We start from the raw sequence: 19,988 nt of genomic DNA, 5'->3' as shown, positions 1-19,988 counted from the left end.
AGTTTTATTTTAAAGTCGTGTTTGTTTGAATATGATTTATATACCATGAGACTTTCCATTATTAGTGTAGTGGTTGGCAAGTCTTATATAGTACACTCAGAAACCAGCAGCATTTACTTATTCTTGGGAATACGATGTTTAAGTGTACAAGAATTTTTTTTTTTTAAGTCAGGGTTTCTCTGTGTAGCCCTGGTTATTCTGAAACTCATGTGTGTCGCTATTGCCTAAGATGTTTTGTTTTGAATATGTGACACCTAATAAAATAATATGTAATAAAAATGTGATATATATATTTCCTAAACTTCAAATTTTACTTGTACATGCACATGCATGTGTATTTGTATGTATACATTGCATATATACATCCTGCAAGCACGCATGTGTAAGTGCATATCATACACCTTCTGCAGATGGGAGTCTTGGCTCCTTTGCCCATGGAGCCTTTGGAGGATGTTGGCTCCACTGGTTTTGTTTTGTAGGTTTTAGCTGCATTGTCCATGGGCCACAAGACTTTGTCTCTGGAGCAGTAAAGTTGAGGTGGCAGAAGCGAAACTAAGAGCTAAATTTATTTAATTACTGAGCAAATTGCTTTCAGAAAGAACTAGGAGTGATTAAGTAAACATATTAAATAGCTAATTATCCCTTACTGCCTGCTCTTCTCCTTCACAACCACCCTTATACTGCCTTGACTTTCAGCATATCCACATTACAGCTCCATAGCGAGTGAGAGGCCAGCCTGAGTTATGTGAGACCTTGTCTCAAAGGAAAAAAAGAAGTAGGCATTCTGTTAACAAGTTAGAAGTCAACCTTCCTTGAAGAAGAAAGCACATTCCCAGACAGCCAGTAGGCAGACGCACAAACTATACCGCAAAAGGTGAAGTATCCTTTGAAAAAAAGTGCTTAAGAAGGAAGGAACCCTGATGAATGAAGTAGGAAATTACCTTTAAAATGTAGTGTGCCTCTTAAGAGTTCACTGTGTCCTGGGGCCAGAGAACAACTTCAGGCAATTAAATTAATAAGTAATTTTCTGTAGATACATAAAAACTAATTTTGCTTAATATTTTTGAGGGGGGGCTGGAAAGCTAAGAGCAGTGGAAGCTGGCTTGTATGATGAGACAGAGCCCTAGTTCTTGTTAAAATGAACCTATAATTACTACTTAGTAGCTTCTCTCTCAGAACAGTGGACAGCTCAGGAGAGAGGAGACAGCTTCGTATTTACGATTTCCACTCATGTTCAGATCTAGAAATGTTCACCCCACCTTTGTAAGCTCTGCATGCTGACAGCAGCCTCAGTGTGCTTTGATTCACTGTATGCCTTGTCCTTACCTTGACCTGCTAGATTCAGTGGAGCTATAAAAGGAAGTTCTTTGGAAAGGACCATCTTACAGATAGACTCTTTAATGTAGGCCTCATCTTATGACTTTGAATTCACGCAGGAAGTAAGATCCATGTATGAGAAATAGCATGTACTTACCCTGTGCCTCCACAGCTCTGTAGCTGCTCCCAAGTTTGCTGAGGGCAGTAGGTACCCACCAGAAATGAGTTCGTGCAGGCTGGGCTGGGGAACGGGCAGGCCTGTTAGCAGAGAGAGAAGCAGTGAGTTTGTTCCCTGTGGTCCTGTAATTCAAAGCCCCAGTTAATTCTTTTGATTCTTTCCATCATGATGATTTGCGATTTGAGAGCATACTCCTGCCCTGTTAATATCTTGGGAAACTCAAAACTTAACGATTTTCTCTCCCCTCCTGCTAGGTGCTGGATAGTTTACTAGTCCAGTATGGAGTGGTGGAGAGCTGTGAGCAAGGTACCTGTCTTCTGAATTGCTTTTAAATTTATAAAAGGGAGGAAGTGGGAAGAAACTAACCAACTCTCTGTTTTTCTCTTCTCCCCAGTGAACACGGATTCGGAAACGGCAGTTGTAAATGTAACCTATTCCAGTAAGGACCAAGCTAGACAGTAAGCAGCCTGAAATGTCTTATCTATCTGTAATAACTAGGCTAAGTTATTACAGTCACTTACATTGTGTAGTCCTCTAAATTGAAGATCGGCTGGTGGGTCATAAAAGGAAACTTTATTTTGTATGTTTTGACTCTACAATTAATGTCTTTTAAAATCTGTATTGCTATTGAAAATCTGCATAGATTTAAGGTTTGTTCCATTTTTAATTTATCTTTAATACCATTTTCGGAGTGCTATATGAAGCTAAACTACAACCTATTTGCACATAGGGCTGGAATATTTTTCCAAGATATGTAATTTGCCTCTTTATTCTTTGGTGCTTTAGCACTGTGTTAAACTATCAACACTTAAATGTTGTCATTTTCCTCCCTGGAGTTGGTCATGATTACACAGTCCACTAACTGAGCAGACACTGAACCAATGCAACTTGCAATTGACAGCTTTTGGATCAACCCATGATAACTTTGCCAGCAATTGGAGAGAAAATAAGAGGCTCACAGACACTGCCTTTGATAGCTCAGCCTGGACCACGAGAGCAGGGTGGTACCCTTACACACACACACACACAGACACACACACACACAGAGAAAAAACACCAATGCACATAACATAAAAATAAGTCATTTTAAAAAAAGACTTAATTGAAAAAGGAGACATTATAGCAGATTTCATTGAAATTAAGAAAATCATTTGAAGTTACCTTAAAAAAAAGCCACATATTCCACTGAATTGGAAAACCTAGTAAAAACAGACATTCATCTATATGCTTATCACCAAACAAAGTTAAAATAAAGATGACATGAAGATTTTAAGTAGATCCGTAACAGCCAGTGAGACTGAAACACTAATAAGAAAGTCCCCTGGCTAAAAGCATTCAGGCTCAGACAGGCCCACTGCTGAGTCCTGTCATCTGTTTGAGGAAGACCAGTGCTCCTCAAACTAGTCCATAAATTAGAAAATGTGGGAAGGCTACCAAACGCTATCAAGCTAGTACTAACTGATACCCAAGCTAGATAAAGAGAAAGTCACAGCATTTCCTCCTGATGAATATAGATGCAAAACTTCTCAATCAAATATTTGGAAAATCATTGAGTAATGCACCAGGAAGGTGTCCCATGTGTTCCATTAGCTCGGCTCCACTCCAGATGTGTGCTGACGTTTCAACATGTGCAAATCATTAACTTCCATACATGCAGGAAAGGCTTTTGACAAAAAAACAACATCTCTTCATGAGAAAGCCCTGAGTATACTAGAACTAGAAGGAGTACATCTCAGCCTAATACAGGATATCATGTCAGAAAACCTCAAAGCATTTCCATTAAAACTAAGTACAAGAGCTGGGTTCTCTGCGCTTATTCAGCCAGAGCTTGAAGTCTTTATTAGAGCACTCGAACTAGAGAGGAAAATAGGCTTTACAATCCAATAGGAAGCCCCACTATCCTCACTGGTAGATCTCACTGTCCTACATGTAAAACTGTAAAGACTCCACCGGAAAACCCTTAACCACCGTGAGCAAAGTAGCAGGACACAAAATACAGCATTAAAAAAAAAAAAAGTCAGGCACCTTCCTGTATACACGTGACAGACATACTGAGGAAGAAACCAGGGAAATAATCCCATTTACAATAGCCAACAGCTAACTAAATAAAATACCTTTGGATAAACCTAACCAAGGAAGCAAAACCAAACAAAACAAAGCAAGTTAACCAATGGCTGGCCGAGTGTGAGAACCAACCCCTGGCACTGTTAATGATACTCAGCCATGCTTGCACACTGGAGCCTAGCATACCTGTCTCCTGAGAGGCTTCATCCAGCAGGTGATGGAAACAGATGCAGAGACCATAGCCAAATGTTAGGCAGAGCTCACAGAGCCTTGTGGAAGAGTTGGGGGACAGGATTGAGCAAGCCGGAGGGGTCAAGGACACTGTAAGAAGATCTACAGAGTCAATTAGTTTGGGCCCCGTGGGGGCTTACAGAGACTGAACTACCAACCAAAGAGCAGGCATGGGCTGGAGCTAGGCCCTACAAATATGTACAGCTTAGTCTTCATGTGTGTGCCCAACCACTGGAGCAGGGGCTGTCCCTGACAAGGACTCTGTCAGGTGCTTGTGGATCCTTTCTCCCAAGCTGGGCTGCCTTTTCTGGCCTCAGTGGGGAAGGATATGCTTACCTTGGGGGATGGGCAGGGAGGGGCTCTCCTTCTCTGAGGAGAAGTGGGGGGGAGGGGGAGTTAATGGGGGGAGGGTAGGAGGCTAGGAATGGGAGGAGAGAAGGGAGGGGCCTGTGATTGGGATGTAAAGTGAATAAATAAATTAATTAAAAAAGGAAAGACAGGCAGATAGAATAAAACATTTTTTTTAAAAGATTTATTTATTTATTATATGTAAGTACACTGTAGCTGTCTTTAGACACTCCAGAAGAGGGCGTCAGATCTTGTTACAGATGGTTGTGAGCCACCATGTGGTTGCTGGGATTTGAACTCCGGACCTTCGGAAGAGCAGTCGGGTGCTCTTACCCACTGAGCCATCTCACCAGCCCAGAATAAAACATTATTAAAACAATAAAAAGTATTTAGCTTTTCTGAAAAAAAAAAACAAAAAAAAACAAAAAAGACCTACAACAAAAAATTTAAAACACTCAAAAGAAACTGAAGACACTAGAAGATGGAAAGACTTTACATATTCGTAGACTGGGTAATTGATACTGTGAAAAAAACTAGCTATACTACTAAAAGAAATCTGTAAGCTTAACTCAGTCTGTGTCATAATATACGGAACCATAAAAGACCCTGGATGAAAAGAGTGATCCTGGCCATGGAGCATCGCATCACCACAGCTGATGGATGCAGGCAAGGGCTTTCTGGACGGGGCAGCAAGGTTAGCACTTAACAGTGGCACCCTCCTGAGAGAGACGCAGTGGCACCCTGAGGCAGTTTACCTAAGTACAAAGTCTTTGCTGGCTATTCATTTGACAGAGGAGTAATATCTAGATACATATTTAGATTAGACAATATCTTATACAATGAAATGAAAAAAAAAAAAAACTGAGCAAGAAACCAAACAATATAGTCAGTAAATGGTCACTCTCCAAAGAGGAGCTACAGATAGCCAATAAAAGTTCACTTCACTAGTGATGTGATGTGATGTAAAACCACCACTATATCGGAATTCTGTCTCTCCTAGTTAGAAGATCAACCATCAATCAAACAAACAAACCAAAAACCCACATAACAAATGTTGTGAGCAGAAGAAAAGCCTGCCTCTTGCTGGTGTTCAGCCAGTATGACAATCAATATATGGGGTCTGGCCTAGATCTAGTACTCTTGGGCTGTCTACCCATATCACTGTACATAATGTTTATTCCAGCGTTATTCACATAGCTGGGATTGGAGCAGGCAGAGGTATCCAAAACCAGGGATGCACAAGGAAGGAGTTGTGGGTGTATCTACACAGTGAATTTTTTGTTTGTTTGGGGCTTGTTTGTTGTTGTTATTGCTTGGTTTTGTTTTTTGCTTGTTTGTTTGTTTGCTTTTTTGAGACAGGGTTTCTCTATGTAGGTATCCTGGAACCTGTTCTGTAGACCAGTCTGGCCTCTCAAAGATCTCAGAGATCCACCTGCCTCTGGGTCCTGAATGTTGGAATCAATGGAGTGTGCCACCACATCTGGCGCACACAGTGAATTTTTTAAAGGCATAAAATGATGAAGTTACATGATTTATAGGAAAATGGATTCAGTTAGAGATCATACACGTGAATTAAGCTAGTATGAGAAAGATGAATGTTACCTTTCATTTATGGTTACTAGGTATTTAATATATAAGATTGTGTTTGCATTCACGATGTGAAAATAGAAGTGTATCTGTGGGACCAAAGGGGGCCAACAACCACATGTGTAGCCCATATCTTTCTGTAACTCTTGTTGAAAGAGGATCTGACACCTCTGGCAACTTTGAACATACAGTCACATGAAATAATACATCTTAAACATTTTCAAGAGATTAAATTAACACATTCCAAAAGTTGTCTTCTCCTTCTCCTAGAAAAGGAAGGAAGCTAGGGAGGAAGATGGATGGGACTCTTACTTTGATGGTGTTCTGAGTCAGGATGTCTAAGCAGCAGAGATGTGTGGTGCTTCCCTCCTTCCAGCAGTGCTGCAGTGACCTTGGCCTCTGTGAGGCCGCCACAAGCAAGGCAGAGACATGTGGTTTGCTCAGTTCTTTCACAGTAGCTACTGTTTTGTATATTTCAATATGCCTCTGCAAATATATTTCCCTAAATGTATAAAATGTGATTGTAGGGATATGTAATGCCTTAGTTAGCTAAGTCCAAATTTGGTACTTAAAAACTTAACTTTTTTTTTCCAGTTATAAACAGTGTAGAAAAATCAGTTTTGTAGATATTTTATATATATATATATTATTCTATAGATATTATATCATTTTGTAGATACTATATATCTGTTCTATATAATCATATATATGTATACATTAACGTGTATATGAGCATATCTATAGGATAAATTAAAATAGAACATATATTTAAAAATTGATTTGGGGCATGTGTGGAGGTGGGTGGGGAAGATGAAAGGGGGAAAGAGAGAGGAAGTGTGTGTCTCTGTGATCACATAGAGGTCAGAGAATAACTGTATAGAGCCAGTTCTTTGTCATAGACTATGTAAAGGTCAGTGAAGACCTTTATGTGTGTTCTGTGATGACTTAGGTCATCAGATGTGAGCAGAAAACACCTTCACCCACAGAGCATCCTGCTAGCTCCAGACCTATGTTTTTAACTGTGTGATCTTCATAGAGCTTAGGCTTGTTGGAATTGTGTAACTGCTTCTCTGTATTCTCCCAGGGCTTTCTGAAACCTTGCCAGTCTAACAGGAGAAAGCGGTTGTGGTAATTTTACTTAATTTCATAAGTGAAATTGAAGCTTTTAACATGTTTAATTTTTTAGTTTTCCTTGTTTGCATATTTATTTATTTAAATTACAACCTCTTTTATGAGACCTTGAGCATTATGTTATTGTAGGATTGTAAATTCAATGTTTTACAAGTTGTGTTCTTCAACTGCCATGGAAGAAAGCAGGAAGACACCACCTCTGAGGCCGTGTGGTCCAGCCATTCATACCTGTGGTGATAGAAGCACGTGAGCACAGGCTTAGCCCTCAGGAAACTCAGAGGCCAGTGAGGGGAGCATCCCATGTTTACAGTGAGCTGTATGTGTGGTTGGTAGAGCCAAGTTCCTGTTGCATGGAACATACAAGATAAACCTGGGGTTTTTTTAGGGGGGAGATGGCTGGATGCCTGTCCTGTGCTTATGTCTCTGCCTTTTTTTTTTTTTTTAAATCCCTTTAAAGCCGTCTTTCCTTTTCTACCATCTGGTGATGGTGTACACTCCCAGCACTTGGGAGGCAGAGGCAGGCAGGACTCTGAGTTTGAGGCCAGCTTGGTCTATGAAGCAAGATCTAGGACAGCCAGGGCTACACAGAGAAACCCTGTCTCAAACTAGCAAAACATTCTACCATCTGATTGCCATCCCTGGTCCATCCTCATCTCTAAAGTGGGAATCACTGTTCTCATAGCTCACAAAGCTGCCGTAACTAAGCGCTTCCTTCTAAAACACTTAATTTAAGAGCTAGAATGTAGGGCTGGAGAGATGGTTCAGCCGCTAAGAGCACTGACTGGTCCTGAGTACAAATCCCAGCAACCACATGGTGGCTCACAACCATCCATAACGAGATCTGATACCCTCATAAGTACAGCTACAGTGTACTTACATATAATAATAAATAAATCTTTAAAAAAAATGCTGGACTGTGGGAAGAGCTCAGGGGAGCTGTCATTGTGTTCCTCCACCATGTTCCTAGGTGCTGGAAATTGCCCAGCTGCTCTTCACTACACTCTGCCGCTGTAGGGGGTGGTTCACCGTGTAGACCTTGGTTGTATTTGAGAGGAGTCCTCTGATACAGCTTTGTCTAAGACAGATTCCACCTTGGAAATTCCTGCCGCCTTGTGGCTAAGAAACTTCAGAGATTGTAGCACAGGTATTAAAAATACAATACCTATTTTAAGCTTAAATCTTGTGTTACTAAATAATGAAATAAAAGTTCAAAAGATATTTTAAAAACTGCTCAGTACAGAGAAGCTTAGGGCTCTGGCTCCTCTCTATCTTCCTTTCTCAGGGAAGCTGAGTCAGAGCATTCAGATGTGGCTTCCTGAAGGGTTTGTGTGTATGAAAAAGAACTTACTAGAGTGTGTATGCATGTTGATCTCACACACTCCTTTGCTTATACATCCTGATTTCTGTTTTTTTTAGAGAACACAACACAGACAAGGATGTAGCCCAGTTGGAAGAGTGCTTGGGGTTTGGTGGTAGCACTGCGTAGATGGGTATGCTGTACACACCTGCCATCCCAGCAGCTCAGCCTTGGTGCACAGCAAGTGGGAAACCAATCTACATGAGAGTCTGTCTCAAACCAAAACAAAAAACCCAAACTCTCAGTGCTTTGAAACCATCCTTGCACATTGCTTTGGAGCTCATAAAGAAGTTACCATTACAAGTGTTCAAAGTGGCTAGGTGCCAGGAGCACCTGCCTTTAACTCTGGCACTCAGGAGACAGGCAGGCGGGTCTCTGAGTTCAGGACCAGCCTGATCTATAGATCAAGTTCCAAAGCGACTCAGAGAAAACCCCTTCTTAAAAAAAAAAAAAAAAAAAAAAAACAAAAACAAACAGAAAAACAAGCATTCAGAGTATCTTGGCTAATAACTATGAGGAGGAAAATCCTGTGTAGACTTAAAAATTATGTTTATAAATGTATTATGGGAAAGAAGTATAGAAGACTGATAAAAGAGGATTGTTGGTTCTGGGCTAGCCTGAGCAAGACCCTGTCTCAATAAAAAACAACAACAACAAAAAAAATAAAAGAAATAGAAGAAGTAGACCAAACAACAGGACAAATTTCATGTCATTCAGAAATGTACACTGTTAAGATTTCCATCTTTTAATCTTACTCCTATATATTATAGTTTTCAAAATTGGTATTACTGCAATGCTTTGTATGCTTTTTTCTTTTAAATTATTTGTTTATTTGCACATGTGCATGTATGCACGTGTTTTACTGTATATGGAGAGGTCAGATGACAACTTCCAAGACTCATTTCCGTCTTTCTATCCTCTAGTTCTTGGGTCTGGGTCTTGGATCATTAGCCTTGGCAGCAACCTTTACAGACTGAGCCATCTCACTGGCCCACCACCTTATTTTTGGAACTCACTGAGTGCTAGGGATCCACCTGTTTCTGCTTCCCCTGGGCTGGGATTGCACATGTGTGCTACTGTGTTTGGCCTGCTTTTGTGGGTGCTGGAAATCAAGTTCAGGTGTTCGTGCTTCTGTAGCAAGTGCTTTCTTTACTGAGTGGACTGAGCCCCTGGTATTGGATTTTGTTTTTCTTGTAGTTTGTACTTTACTCACAAACACTTCAGTCACGAAGCCCTCTGCAGGTGAGTGAGTGATTATGCTTTGTCTGTAATTAAGATGCATCCATGCAATGGTGTTCCTGGGACTTTGGTTGTTTGTGCTTAATTTATTATCAACCTCTAATTCTTGGTATGCCACCCTGATTCCTGCAACTGCCACTGAGTGCTACAGATAGGAATACAGGCTTATATGATTCATAAGTATAAGATTTAAAGGTCAATGTTCAGGGCTATATCTGATGAGGTTTTTCTTCCAGTGGGGGTTTTTATATAGTACCAAGGCTGCGAAGGACTGCCTGTAGCAAAGTTGTGGTGGCTTGAATATGCTTGGCCCATGGGAAGTGGCACTATTAAGAGGTGTGACTTTGTTGGAGTATGTGTGGCCCTGTTGAAGGAAGTGCAGCATTGTGGTGGGCTTTGAAGCTCTGCTCAGTGTGGAAGAGTCAGTCTCTCCTGGCTGCAGTCAGATCAAGATGCAGAACTCTAAGCTCCTTCTCTAGTACCATGTGTACCTGATGTTGCCATGCTTCCTACCACAATAATAATGGATTAAACCTCTAAAACTGTGAGCCAGCTACAGTTAAATGTCTGCCTTTGTAGGAGTTACTTGGGTCATGCTGTCTCTTCACAACAGTAAAACCTTAAAAAGTCAGAAGTTGGTACCGGGACTGGAGTATTGCTGTGATAGGCCTGACCATTTATTTTTGTTTGTTTGGAGGAAAGTAGATTTTGATATTTTGGATTTGGAAATCCATGGAAGGTTTTAAGTGGGACTTAATGGGTCAACCTAGTAGAAATTTGGAAGACATTGGTGCTGACATTGAATTCAACTCTGGAGATAATTTTTATGATATTTTGGTGAAGATTGTGGCTGCTTTTTGCCCTTGTCTGAAGAGTCTACCTGAGGCTAAAGTAAAGAGATTTCAACTAATTGCATTGACAAAGTAAGTCCCAGAAAAGCCCATCATACATAGCCTTTATCCTCTGGTTTATTCTCATGAAGAACATTTTGATCAAGCATGGGAAGCTTAGAAAGAAATAATACAAAATGTATGGTTCAAGTATTAAAGGGGCACCAGAAAGTACAGTGCAGCTAAATCCTGTGTTCAAGGAGATACACAGATGGAGTGGTGACTTTGGGACAAGATCCCACCCAGCTAAGCTTATTGTTTGCATGTTTGCGGTTGAACATCGGATACTTATACTACTACAACCTGGTAATTGCTTTCATTTGGACACAAAGAGATATGATTGTGTGTCAAATTGACATGGGATGACACAAGCTTTTGAACTGGATCTTGAGACATAGTCACCATAAAGAGCTTATATGCAGGTGTGATGGTACATGCTTTTAATTTCAGGAGACAGAGGCAAGCAGATCTCAGAGTTCAAGGCCAGCCTGGTACAGTGCAAGTTCCAGGTAAATTAAAGCTTCTGTTTGGGTCTGGGCTGGTGCCCTGAGCAGACCTTGCGTGCTAACTCCACAGCCAGTCCCACAACACCCAGAAGAAGCTCCACTCCCAGGCACTCTAACACTCCCAGGACCACAGGATGGATCACAGAAGCTTGGTCACACCAGGATCTTAGGGTCCCAGAGGCAGCTTGAATCCCAGGAGCTTTGACACACCCAAGATCTTGGGATCATAGGATCCTAGAATCACAGGATCACAGAAACAGCTGAACTCTGAGGAGTTCTGGCACAACCAGGGTCACAGGAAGGATAGGCTCCATATATAGTGAAGGCAGGTAGCACTAGAGACAATCAGATGATATTCAGATGGAGGGGAGGCAAGCATAAGAACATAAGCAATAGAAACCAAGGTTACTTGCCACATCATCAGAACCCAATTATCCCACCATAGCAAGTCCTGTATACACCCAGAAAAGCAAGATTTGGATCCAAAAATCACTTCTCATGATGGTGATAGAGGACTTTAAGAAGGACATAAATAACTTCCTAAAAGAAATACAAGAGAACACAGGTAAACAGGTAGAAGCCCTGAAAGAGGAAACACAAAAATCCCTTAAAGAATTACAGAGAAACACAATCAAGCAGGCAAAGGAAATGTACAAAACCATCAAAGATCTAAAAATGGAAATAGAAACAATAAAGAAATTACAAAGGGAGACAACCCTGGAGATAGAAAACCTAGGAAAGAGATCAGGAGTTATAGATGCAAGGATCACCAATAGAATACAAGAGATAGAAGAGAGAATCTCAGGTGCAGAAAATACCATAGAAAACATTGACACAACAGTCAAAGAAAATGCAAAAAGCAAAAAGCTCCTAACCCAAAACATCCAGGAAATCCAGGACACAGTGAGAAGACGAAACCTAAGGATAATAGGTATAGAAGAGAGTGAAGATTCCCAACTTAAAGGGCCAGTAAATATCTTCAACAAAATTATAGAAGAAAACTTCCCTAACCTAAAGAAAGAGATGTCTATTAACATAAAAGAAGTCTACAGAACTCCAAATAGACTGGACCAGAAAAGAAATTCTTCCTGACACATAATAATCAAAACTCCAAATATACTAAACAAAGAAAGAATATTAAAAGCATTAAAGGAAAAAGGTCAAGTAACTTATAAAGGCAGACCTATCAGAATTACACCAGACTTCTCATCAGAGACTATGAAAGCTAGAAGATCCTGGGCAATCTCATACAGACTCTAAGAGAACAGAAATGCCAGCCCAGGCTACTATACCCAGCAAAACACTCAATTACCATAGATGGAGAAAACAAGATATTCCATCATAAAACCAAATGAATACAATATCTTTCCATAACTCGAGCCCTACAAAGGATAATAGATGGGAAACACCAACACAAGGAGGGAAACTACACCCTAGAAAAAGCAAGAAAGTAATCTTTCAACAAACCCAAAAGAAGATAGCCACACTAACATAATTCCACCTCTAAAAACAAAAATAACAGGAAGTAACACTTTTCCTTAATATCTCTTAACATCAATGGAGTCAGTTCCCCAATAAAAAGACATAGACTAACAGACTGGATATGAAAACAGGACCCAGCATTTTCTGCATACAGGAAACACACTTCAGTGACAAAACCAGACACTACCTCAGAGTAAAAGGTTGGAAAACAATTTTCCAAGCAAATGGTCCCAAGAAACAAGCTGGATTAGCCATTCTAATATTGAATAAAATCAAGTTTCAACTATAAGTTATCAAAAAAGATGAAGGACACTTCATACTCATCAAAGGAAAAATCTACCAAGATGAACTCTCAATTCTGAACATCCATGCTCCAAATGCAAGGCCAGCCATACTCATAAAGGCAACTTTCCTAAGCTCAGAGCACACACTGCACCCACAGAATGACAGTGGGAGACTTCAAAAACAACGGAAAGCACACATACACTTGGAAGCTGAACAATGTTCTACTCAATGATAACTTGGTCAAGGAAGAAATAAAGAAAAAAATTAAAGATTTTTTAGAATTTAATAAAAATGAAGACATGTCATAGCAAAACGTATGGGACACAATGACAGCAGTGGTAAGAGGAAAACTCATAGCTCTAAGTACCTCCAAAAAGAAACTGAAGAGAGCTTACACTAACTGCTTGACAGCACACCTGAAAGCTCTAGAACAAAAAGCAGCAAATTCACCCAAGAGTAGTAGATGCAGGAAATAATCAAACTCAAGAGCTGAAATCAACCAAATAGAAACAAAAAGAACTATACAAAGAATCAACAAAACCAGGAGCTGGTTCTTTAAGAAAATCAACAAGATCAATAAGCCCTTAGCCAGACAAAGCAGAGGGCACAGAAACAGTATCCAGATTAATAAAATCAGAAAAGAAAAGGGAGACATAACAAAATACATTTTAAAATAATCTGTTTGTTGAAGAGTAACAGTTGAAAATGCACATCTCTTGAGTTTAATGTCAATCTACAGAGCAAGTTTCAGGTCAGCCAAGCTTAGGCAAAGAAGGAGTTGGAAAACAAAGTGTGTGGGGGGGTCAAGGGGGGATGTTCCAACCCCAGCAAGCAGCAAAACTCAGCAACTTTGGCCACAAAGCTCTGGTTTTAGAGTCAAGAATAGAAGGGATTACTGGGACAATTGATGTTGGTTAGCTGGAGCTAAGAAATTAGCAGTGATTAAGAAGAGACCAGCATCACCGAGGTCAAATCTTCTGAGAGTTGTTTTTTGAGAGTGCAAAAAAGCCATGTTTCAGAGATAGCCAAAGTTGTAGCTCATGCTACAGCTGGACTTGGTGTAAGAATCACCCAAGTTGTACTGGTTTTGAAGGCATGAAGGTGTCATGGAGAGCAGCTGAGGTTTGGCACTGTGAAAGTCCATGGAAGGCCATTGGTGAAGGTGCAGCCTCAGTTGCAGTTGATGTCCCAGGACATCAAGGAAATTGAAGCTTGTCACCATGAACGGATCCTATGAAAGGCTATTGGTAAATCCTAGTTGCAGCAGAAGACCTCAGCATATTGGAGATATCTGTACCATGAGATGATCACCAAGAACAGCAGCAGCAGTGTAGTGGAGTCAAACAAAGACTAGGGTGGTACAGAGGGCAGAGCTGGAGAAATGGCTCAAGCCCTTTGGAGGAGCCCAGAAAATCATGTGTGAGCTCCAAAATTTGGAAAAAGAATGTATAAAGTTGAAGTTGCCTTGGATACCCCACGATAGTAGAGATATCAGAGCCATGGGATACTTGCTGAGGAAGGCTACTAACAGGGAGTGGAACCAGCCCAAGAGAATTAAGTTTTTTGCAGTCATCAAAACTGAAAGGAGTTGGAGATCCACAGAGTTCCTTGACATCAGACATGGAGATGCAGACTTTGGAGTTTTCCCAGCTGGCTTTTGGTTATTCTTGGTCCAGTATTTCTTCAATATGATGTTTCAGAATGGTAATGTATATTCTTTGATGTTGGAAGTATGTGATCTGCTTTTTTATTTGATTTTATAGGTAATTAGAGATGGGGACTTTTGAAGTTGGGTTAAAAATATATTTTGCATCATGTTATGGCTAGGTGTGGCCCCCATAGACTTATGCGTTTAAATAAGCCTTTTGGGGTCAGGGAGTGAAATATGACCCATGAGAAGTGGCACTGTTAGGAGGTGTGGGCTTGTTGGAGAAAGTGCATCACTGTTGGGGTGGCCTTGGGAGTGTCATCCAGTTGGGGAAGAGTCTGTCTCTCCTGGCTGCAGTCAGATCAAGATGCAGAACTCTTAGATTCTTCTCTAGCATCATGTCTGCCTAGATGCTGCCATGCTTCCTGCCATGATGATAATGGACTAACTTCTGAAACTGTAAGGCAGCTACAATTGAATGCCTATCTATATAAGGGTTGCTTGGGTCATGGTGTCTCTTCTCAGCAGTAAAACTGTAGGACACTAGCTCAGGTCTATATCTCTTTTAATGAAGTCACAGTTCTGTTGGATTAGGGCCCTACCTGGTCCCTTTAACTGTTTCCGCTGCCCCCAAAGATTCCATCTGCAAATGCTATAAGTTTTGATGGCAGCATTAAAACCGTATTGTGGTAGAAGGAGAGAAATGCATTCGTGACTTTCCAAGGTGGTTAAAAGTCATCTTGTTAGCACGTACCCCAGCAGTAGTATGGATGTAAGCGGAGGAGACCTTATAGGGTCTTTCTATGGCATCTTTCTGTGGAAGAACATGTACTTAGTAGGCACAAGACACTGGTTACAACTGTTAGCGAGTCAGTGAAACAACCCATCAGTCTAATCTTTAGTTTTCTATGTGGGACAGCAAATACCAAACCGAAAAAATGGCCTCTCTAGGGTAGCATGGGTACTTACTAGTCAAGCTGGATGAGACGGCTACTCAGCCATCCATATTCTTTGTCATTCATATCACTGTGGGTAAGAATACCTTCTGGCTATCATTTCTTTAGTCTTTTCTCCCTCTTCCTGGTCCTCAAGTTGAACTTCCTATTCTGGTAAGTCCTTTTTGTGTTATCCGAATAAACTTAATACAGTTAATTATTATAAACCAGAAAAACACATTTCATAATTTTAAAAGGTACATTTATTTATAATTGCCCTGCGAGTATAGGCTGTGTCTTAGTTAAGGTTTTACTGCAATGAACAGACACCATGGCCAAGGCAACTCTCATAAGGACAACATTTAACTGGGGCTGGCTTACATCATCAAGCTGGGAGCATGGCAGTGTTCAGACAGGCATGGTGCAGGAGGAGCTGAGAGTTCTCCAGCTTCTTCTGAAGGCTGCTAGGAGAAGAGTGGCTTCCAGGCAGCTAGGACAAGGGGGGGGGGGTCTTAAAGCCTATGCCCACAATGACACATGTACTCCAACAAGGCCACACCTCCTAATAGTGCCACTTCTTGTGCTACACATATTCAAACCACCACAGGTTGTGTCTGTGTTTGTGACCAGATGTATGAGGGCACATATAAGTCTGCTTGCTCATCTGTGGAAGTCAGGAGAAAACATCAGGGTTGATGTTGTCTTCCACTGGGATCAAACCCCATTCTTCTGTTTTGTGTCTACAAATCACAAAGATCTTTACCCATTAAGCCATCTCATTGGCCCCTTCAGCATCTTCTGAATGATTTAGAATAGCAACAGAGATACATGAGTGCTGCTGGACATCAGGATGTAAGCAGCACATATGTTGGATGAGGTGCCTGAGATCTGCTGAATGGTTAGGACAGCTCTTCTCTCAGGTCTTACAGAAGGCTTAATGAAAATACTACAGCGTTTTCTCATGTACTTAGCAGACCACCACCACATGACAGAGCTAGATATCCAACTGTGTGTGCAGAAAGATTTCAACAGTTGGTTTAAAATTCATAAACACGGGAGCTTCAGCCACTGCTCTGCAGCAGGGTGACTCCTGTACTCTCTTAAGTTCTGACCTCATTTGGAGTGTTGTGGTTTGAGGGAGAACTCAGCTTGTGTCAGTCATATACACAGCTGGGTGCACCTGGTATAGCTGCTGTCTTCTTGCTCCCCAGAGTCGCCTGTGCAGAGAACGTGGGTCCCTGACTACACTGGGTACAACTTTTATGCTTTCCCACTTCTCCTGGGGAATCCCTTCGCTCAGAGGAACACTGTTTAAAGCAGTGCAGCAGAATGTGCAAACCATAGTTTCTGCCAAGTTGAGAGAGTTGTTTCTTGGGACTCGTGTGTCTTTGTTTGGAGTGTTCTGGAATACACAGAAGTATCTGGCAACATATACTTTCCTCTGTTTATCCTCATGAGGAAGGCTGTGTGTGTGTCTCTCTCACCCTTTCTGTAACATTCCTGGCTTCATTCCATGGTAAGTTTCTGCTAACTGCTAAAGACAGCAGTGCCCAGTTTCATAATGAAGGACAGGCAGTGAATGGTCTCCTTTTTATGTCTATAGAAGGATTTGTGATTCCTTTATTTAGTTGAGATTTTTGGAAGGATCTTTAATGATTTCTTCTGGTCTTCAGAATGTCTTTAAGTTCCTTTAAATCTTTAAAATTGTTGAAACTCCAATTTTGTAGAGTAACTAGTCATCTATTTATTATTAAAACTTATCCATTTTCTCCTTCAGATCTAGGCAATGTATTTTATAGCCCTTAATCTACATTCACTTAAGAAGAAATCAAAGACCAGTGTGTGAGGTCCTGCTACTGAGGCACTGATGATAAGTCAACCTCTGGTGTTTGTGTAAAGCATGCCCTCTGACAAAATAATTTGGAAGTTACCCCCCCTCCCGCCTCCCCCAGTATATTTGAAGAAAAGTTAGCTATAGAGCCTGCACATCATAGCCACAACCAGGCTTTAGCAGATGCTGGAGATCACTCGCTCCCACATGTTTGTGAAACAGACATGTGGCTAAGGGCTAAGCCATTTGCAGAGATGCTGGACTTAGCAGCATGAGAAATGTGACAGAGCACCTTGCTCCTGCTGTATTTTGGAACTCCAGATCTTGACAAGGGTTCATTTGTATGCCAGGAAAAGTAGGGCAAGGTAGAAATAAGGGGAAGACAAAATTCTATGTCTGAAGACAGCATGAGCTTTCATGGTGGCCTGCCCGGGCCTCCCATCCCATTCTCAAACCCGTGTAGTGCTCAGACCACCTTGTATCCTCCTCTTTCCACCTCAGAATTGAAAAGTAGAAGCTCAAGTGAGAAAATGAACTGAGAAGCCAGAAATAGCAGCATGGAGCTGCTGGAGAGAGCTTTGATGCTCTATGTTCACCTGCGGGAGCTGAGTGGCAGCTCAAACAGAATCTGACCAGGAAAGTGGGAGAGCCCCCACCCCTCCATTACCTTTTGCTGTGCTCTGGGAGTTAGGAAGGCATGCCTTAGGAGCTCGAGTGTTTGAACACTTGAAATCTTGGCTCCATTTACTGCACCAATTTATCATTCAGCTTCCCTGTCTAATGTATGTAAGGTAGACTGTAATGGGATGGAACTTACGATAGATTGAAACAAGAGCAGATATCACGGGATACTTAATGTATGTACTTATATAAACTTTTTTAAAAGGCAAAATTAATCTGTATTCGTATTAGAAGATGAGGAGTTACGGAAGCAGGGCCCTGACAGGTTTCCTGTGGTACTGGCATGTCCTAATTCTTGGTTTGGAAGGACTATGGGATGATGTGACAGGTAAAGGCCTCACCAAATGCAGCCTTACAATCTAATTTTGTTTGATCCTCAGAACCCACAAAGAGAGGGAGGAAAGGTCTGACTCCACAGAGTCCTTCTCTGACGTCACATACACGCCGCACACCTCCACCAGCAATACATTCAATGTTAAACCCATTGGACTGTGTGTTGCAATTGTGTGCCCTCTTGTGTCAACGTTCCGATAAAGCTGAAAATGTGGGCAAAGCCTCAAGTTCTCACATACAAAATGTAATAGGTTGATGAATCCACCTTCCACCACCCTCTGGCTTGTTCCCTCCCTGAGATCAGATCAAGACCCCACCCAAGATGAGGGAACTGTTGGTGTTTCCTGGGTGAGGCTCAGCATGAAATCTGAGTATACAGCCAATGTCCTCTAGTTGTAGAGATGTCTGCTCAGTGATTCTTTAAGGCCTTTCGGTGGGATGAGGGATAAGTTACTTTGGAGCTGTGGGCTCCTTTTTCTTGGGGGTATTTCCAAGCTATTCTTGATTTAACCAAAAAATTAAGAATTTGACATGATTTTTTGTTTCTGTTTCTCACTTGTAAATGGAAATTGTGTGCCTTTGCAACCTGCTAGCCTTTCCTAGGTGTAGACGTCAAGGAAGCCTGGGTACTGATAGGTTCTGTGCTGTGCAGCGACTGTGTTAATCAGCTTGGGGGCTGATAGTCCCGTGGAGGAGCTGATTCTGCTGTGTACAGTTTACCATGCCTCAGCTTTCCTTCCCAACCTCTGCTTCTTGTAACTTTTCAGAGCCTTAGACAAACTGAATGGATTCCAGTTAGAGAACTTCACCTTGAAGGTTGCCTACATCCCAGATGAAACTGCTGCCCAGCAAAACCCCTCGCCACAGCTCCGGGGGCGCCGGGGGCCAGGGCAACGGGGCTCATCCAGGCAGGCGTCGCCAGGATCGGTGTCCAAGCAGAAACCCTGTGACCTGCCACTGCGCCTGCTGGTTCCCACCCAGTTTGTTGGAGCCATTATAGGAAAAGAAGGTGCTACCATTCGCAACATCACAAAGCAGACCCAATCTAAGTGAGTATGTGGGGATGGGTGGATATCTGTTTTCCCCTTTGTGTTTAGTATCAGGGTTTGATGCAGGAACTCGATGTCTTTCTGGACAGAGCCAGGAGCTCTCTTCTACAATACCTGGAACTGTGGCAGGGGAAGCCTTGTCACCTGATCATGAGTTGTTGGTCTCACATGAATGGGAAGCAAATGACACTTGCTGCCACAGCGATGGGAAAGGCCCTAGCAGACTGCAGGGCTGTGTGTAGGCATTCTCTGCCACTTGTTCCTCACTCACTCACACACACACACACACACACACACACACACACACACACCAGCCTGCACTGCTCCACCTGTCAGAGTGACGGTTCCATGAAGAATAGTTCATCCACTGGCTATGGTGATACACACCTGCCTCAGGCGGAGGTGGCAGCAGGGTCAACAGTTCCTGAGCATTCTTTAGCTAGGTAATGAATTTGAAGATAGCTGGGGCTGCATGAAACAAACAAAACCAAAGGGGGCTGGCAAGTTAGCTCAGCACATCAAAATACTTACCATGGGGACCAACCACCACCTGCGTTACATCCCTGCATCTTGTGATGGAAGGAGAGAGCAGGCTCCTGAAAGTTGTCCTCTGACTTTTCAGAAAATGTTTTACATCTATCTATCTATCTATCTATCTATCTATCTATCTATCTATCTATCTATCTATCTATCTGTGTGCGCACTCGCACATGCAAGTACATGCATATGCACGCGCACACCTGCTTATAGTAGCCAGAAGAGAGCATTAGATCCCTTAGAACTAGAGTTCGACTAACCAGTACCCCGGAGCTCTTGTCTCTAGCTGCATATGTATCGAAAGATGGCCTAGTCAGCCATCACTGGAAAGAGAGGCCCATTGGACTTGCAAACTTTAT

General features: G+C 41.8%; 1 protein-coding gene across 2 annotated transcripts in view; it reads left to right on the top strand.

Annotated features, from left to right (window-relative positions):
• The window catches only part of Igf2bp3 (insulin like growth factor 2 mRNA binding protein 3), a 129,631-nt gene that overhangs the window by 80,499 nt on the left and 29,144 nt on the right, over nt 1-19,988 (top strand). For both annotated transcript variants that reach the window (XM_021164650.1, XM_021164652.2), the window contains exons 4-6: nt 1,750-1,801; nt 1,890-1,953; nt 18,811-19,092. In XM_021164650.1, the coding sequence (XP_021020309.1) occupies nt 1,750-1,801; nt 1,890-1,953; nt 18,811-19,092 (398 nt within the window). The remainder of the gene's footprint in view (nt 1-1,749; nt 1,802-1,889; nt 1,954-18,810; nt 19,093-19,988) is intronic.

This window comes from Mus caroli, chromosome 6 (genome assembly GCF_900094665.2).
Source record: "Mus caroli chromosome 6, CAROLI_EIJ_v1.1, whole genome shotgun sequence".
NCBI classification, from domain to species: domain Eukaryota; kingdom Metazoa; phylum Chordata; class Mammalia; order Rodentia; family Muridae; genus Mus; species Mus caroli.
Note: the sequence above shows the minus strand (reverse complement) of the source record. Positions and strands in the feature narration are given on the sequence as shown.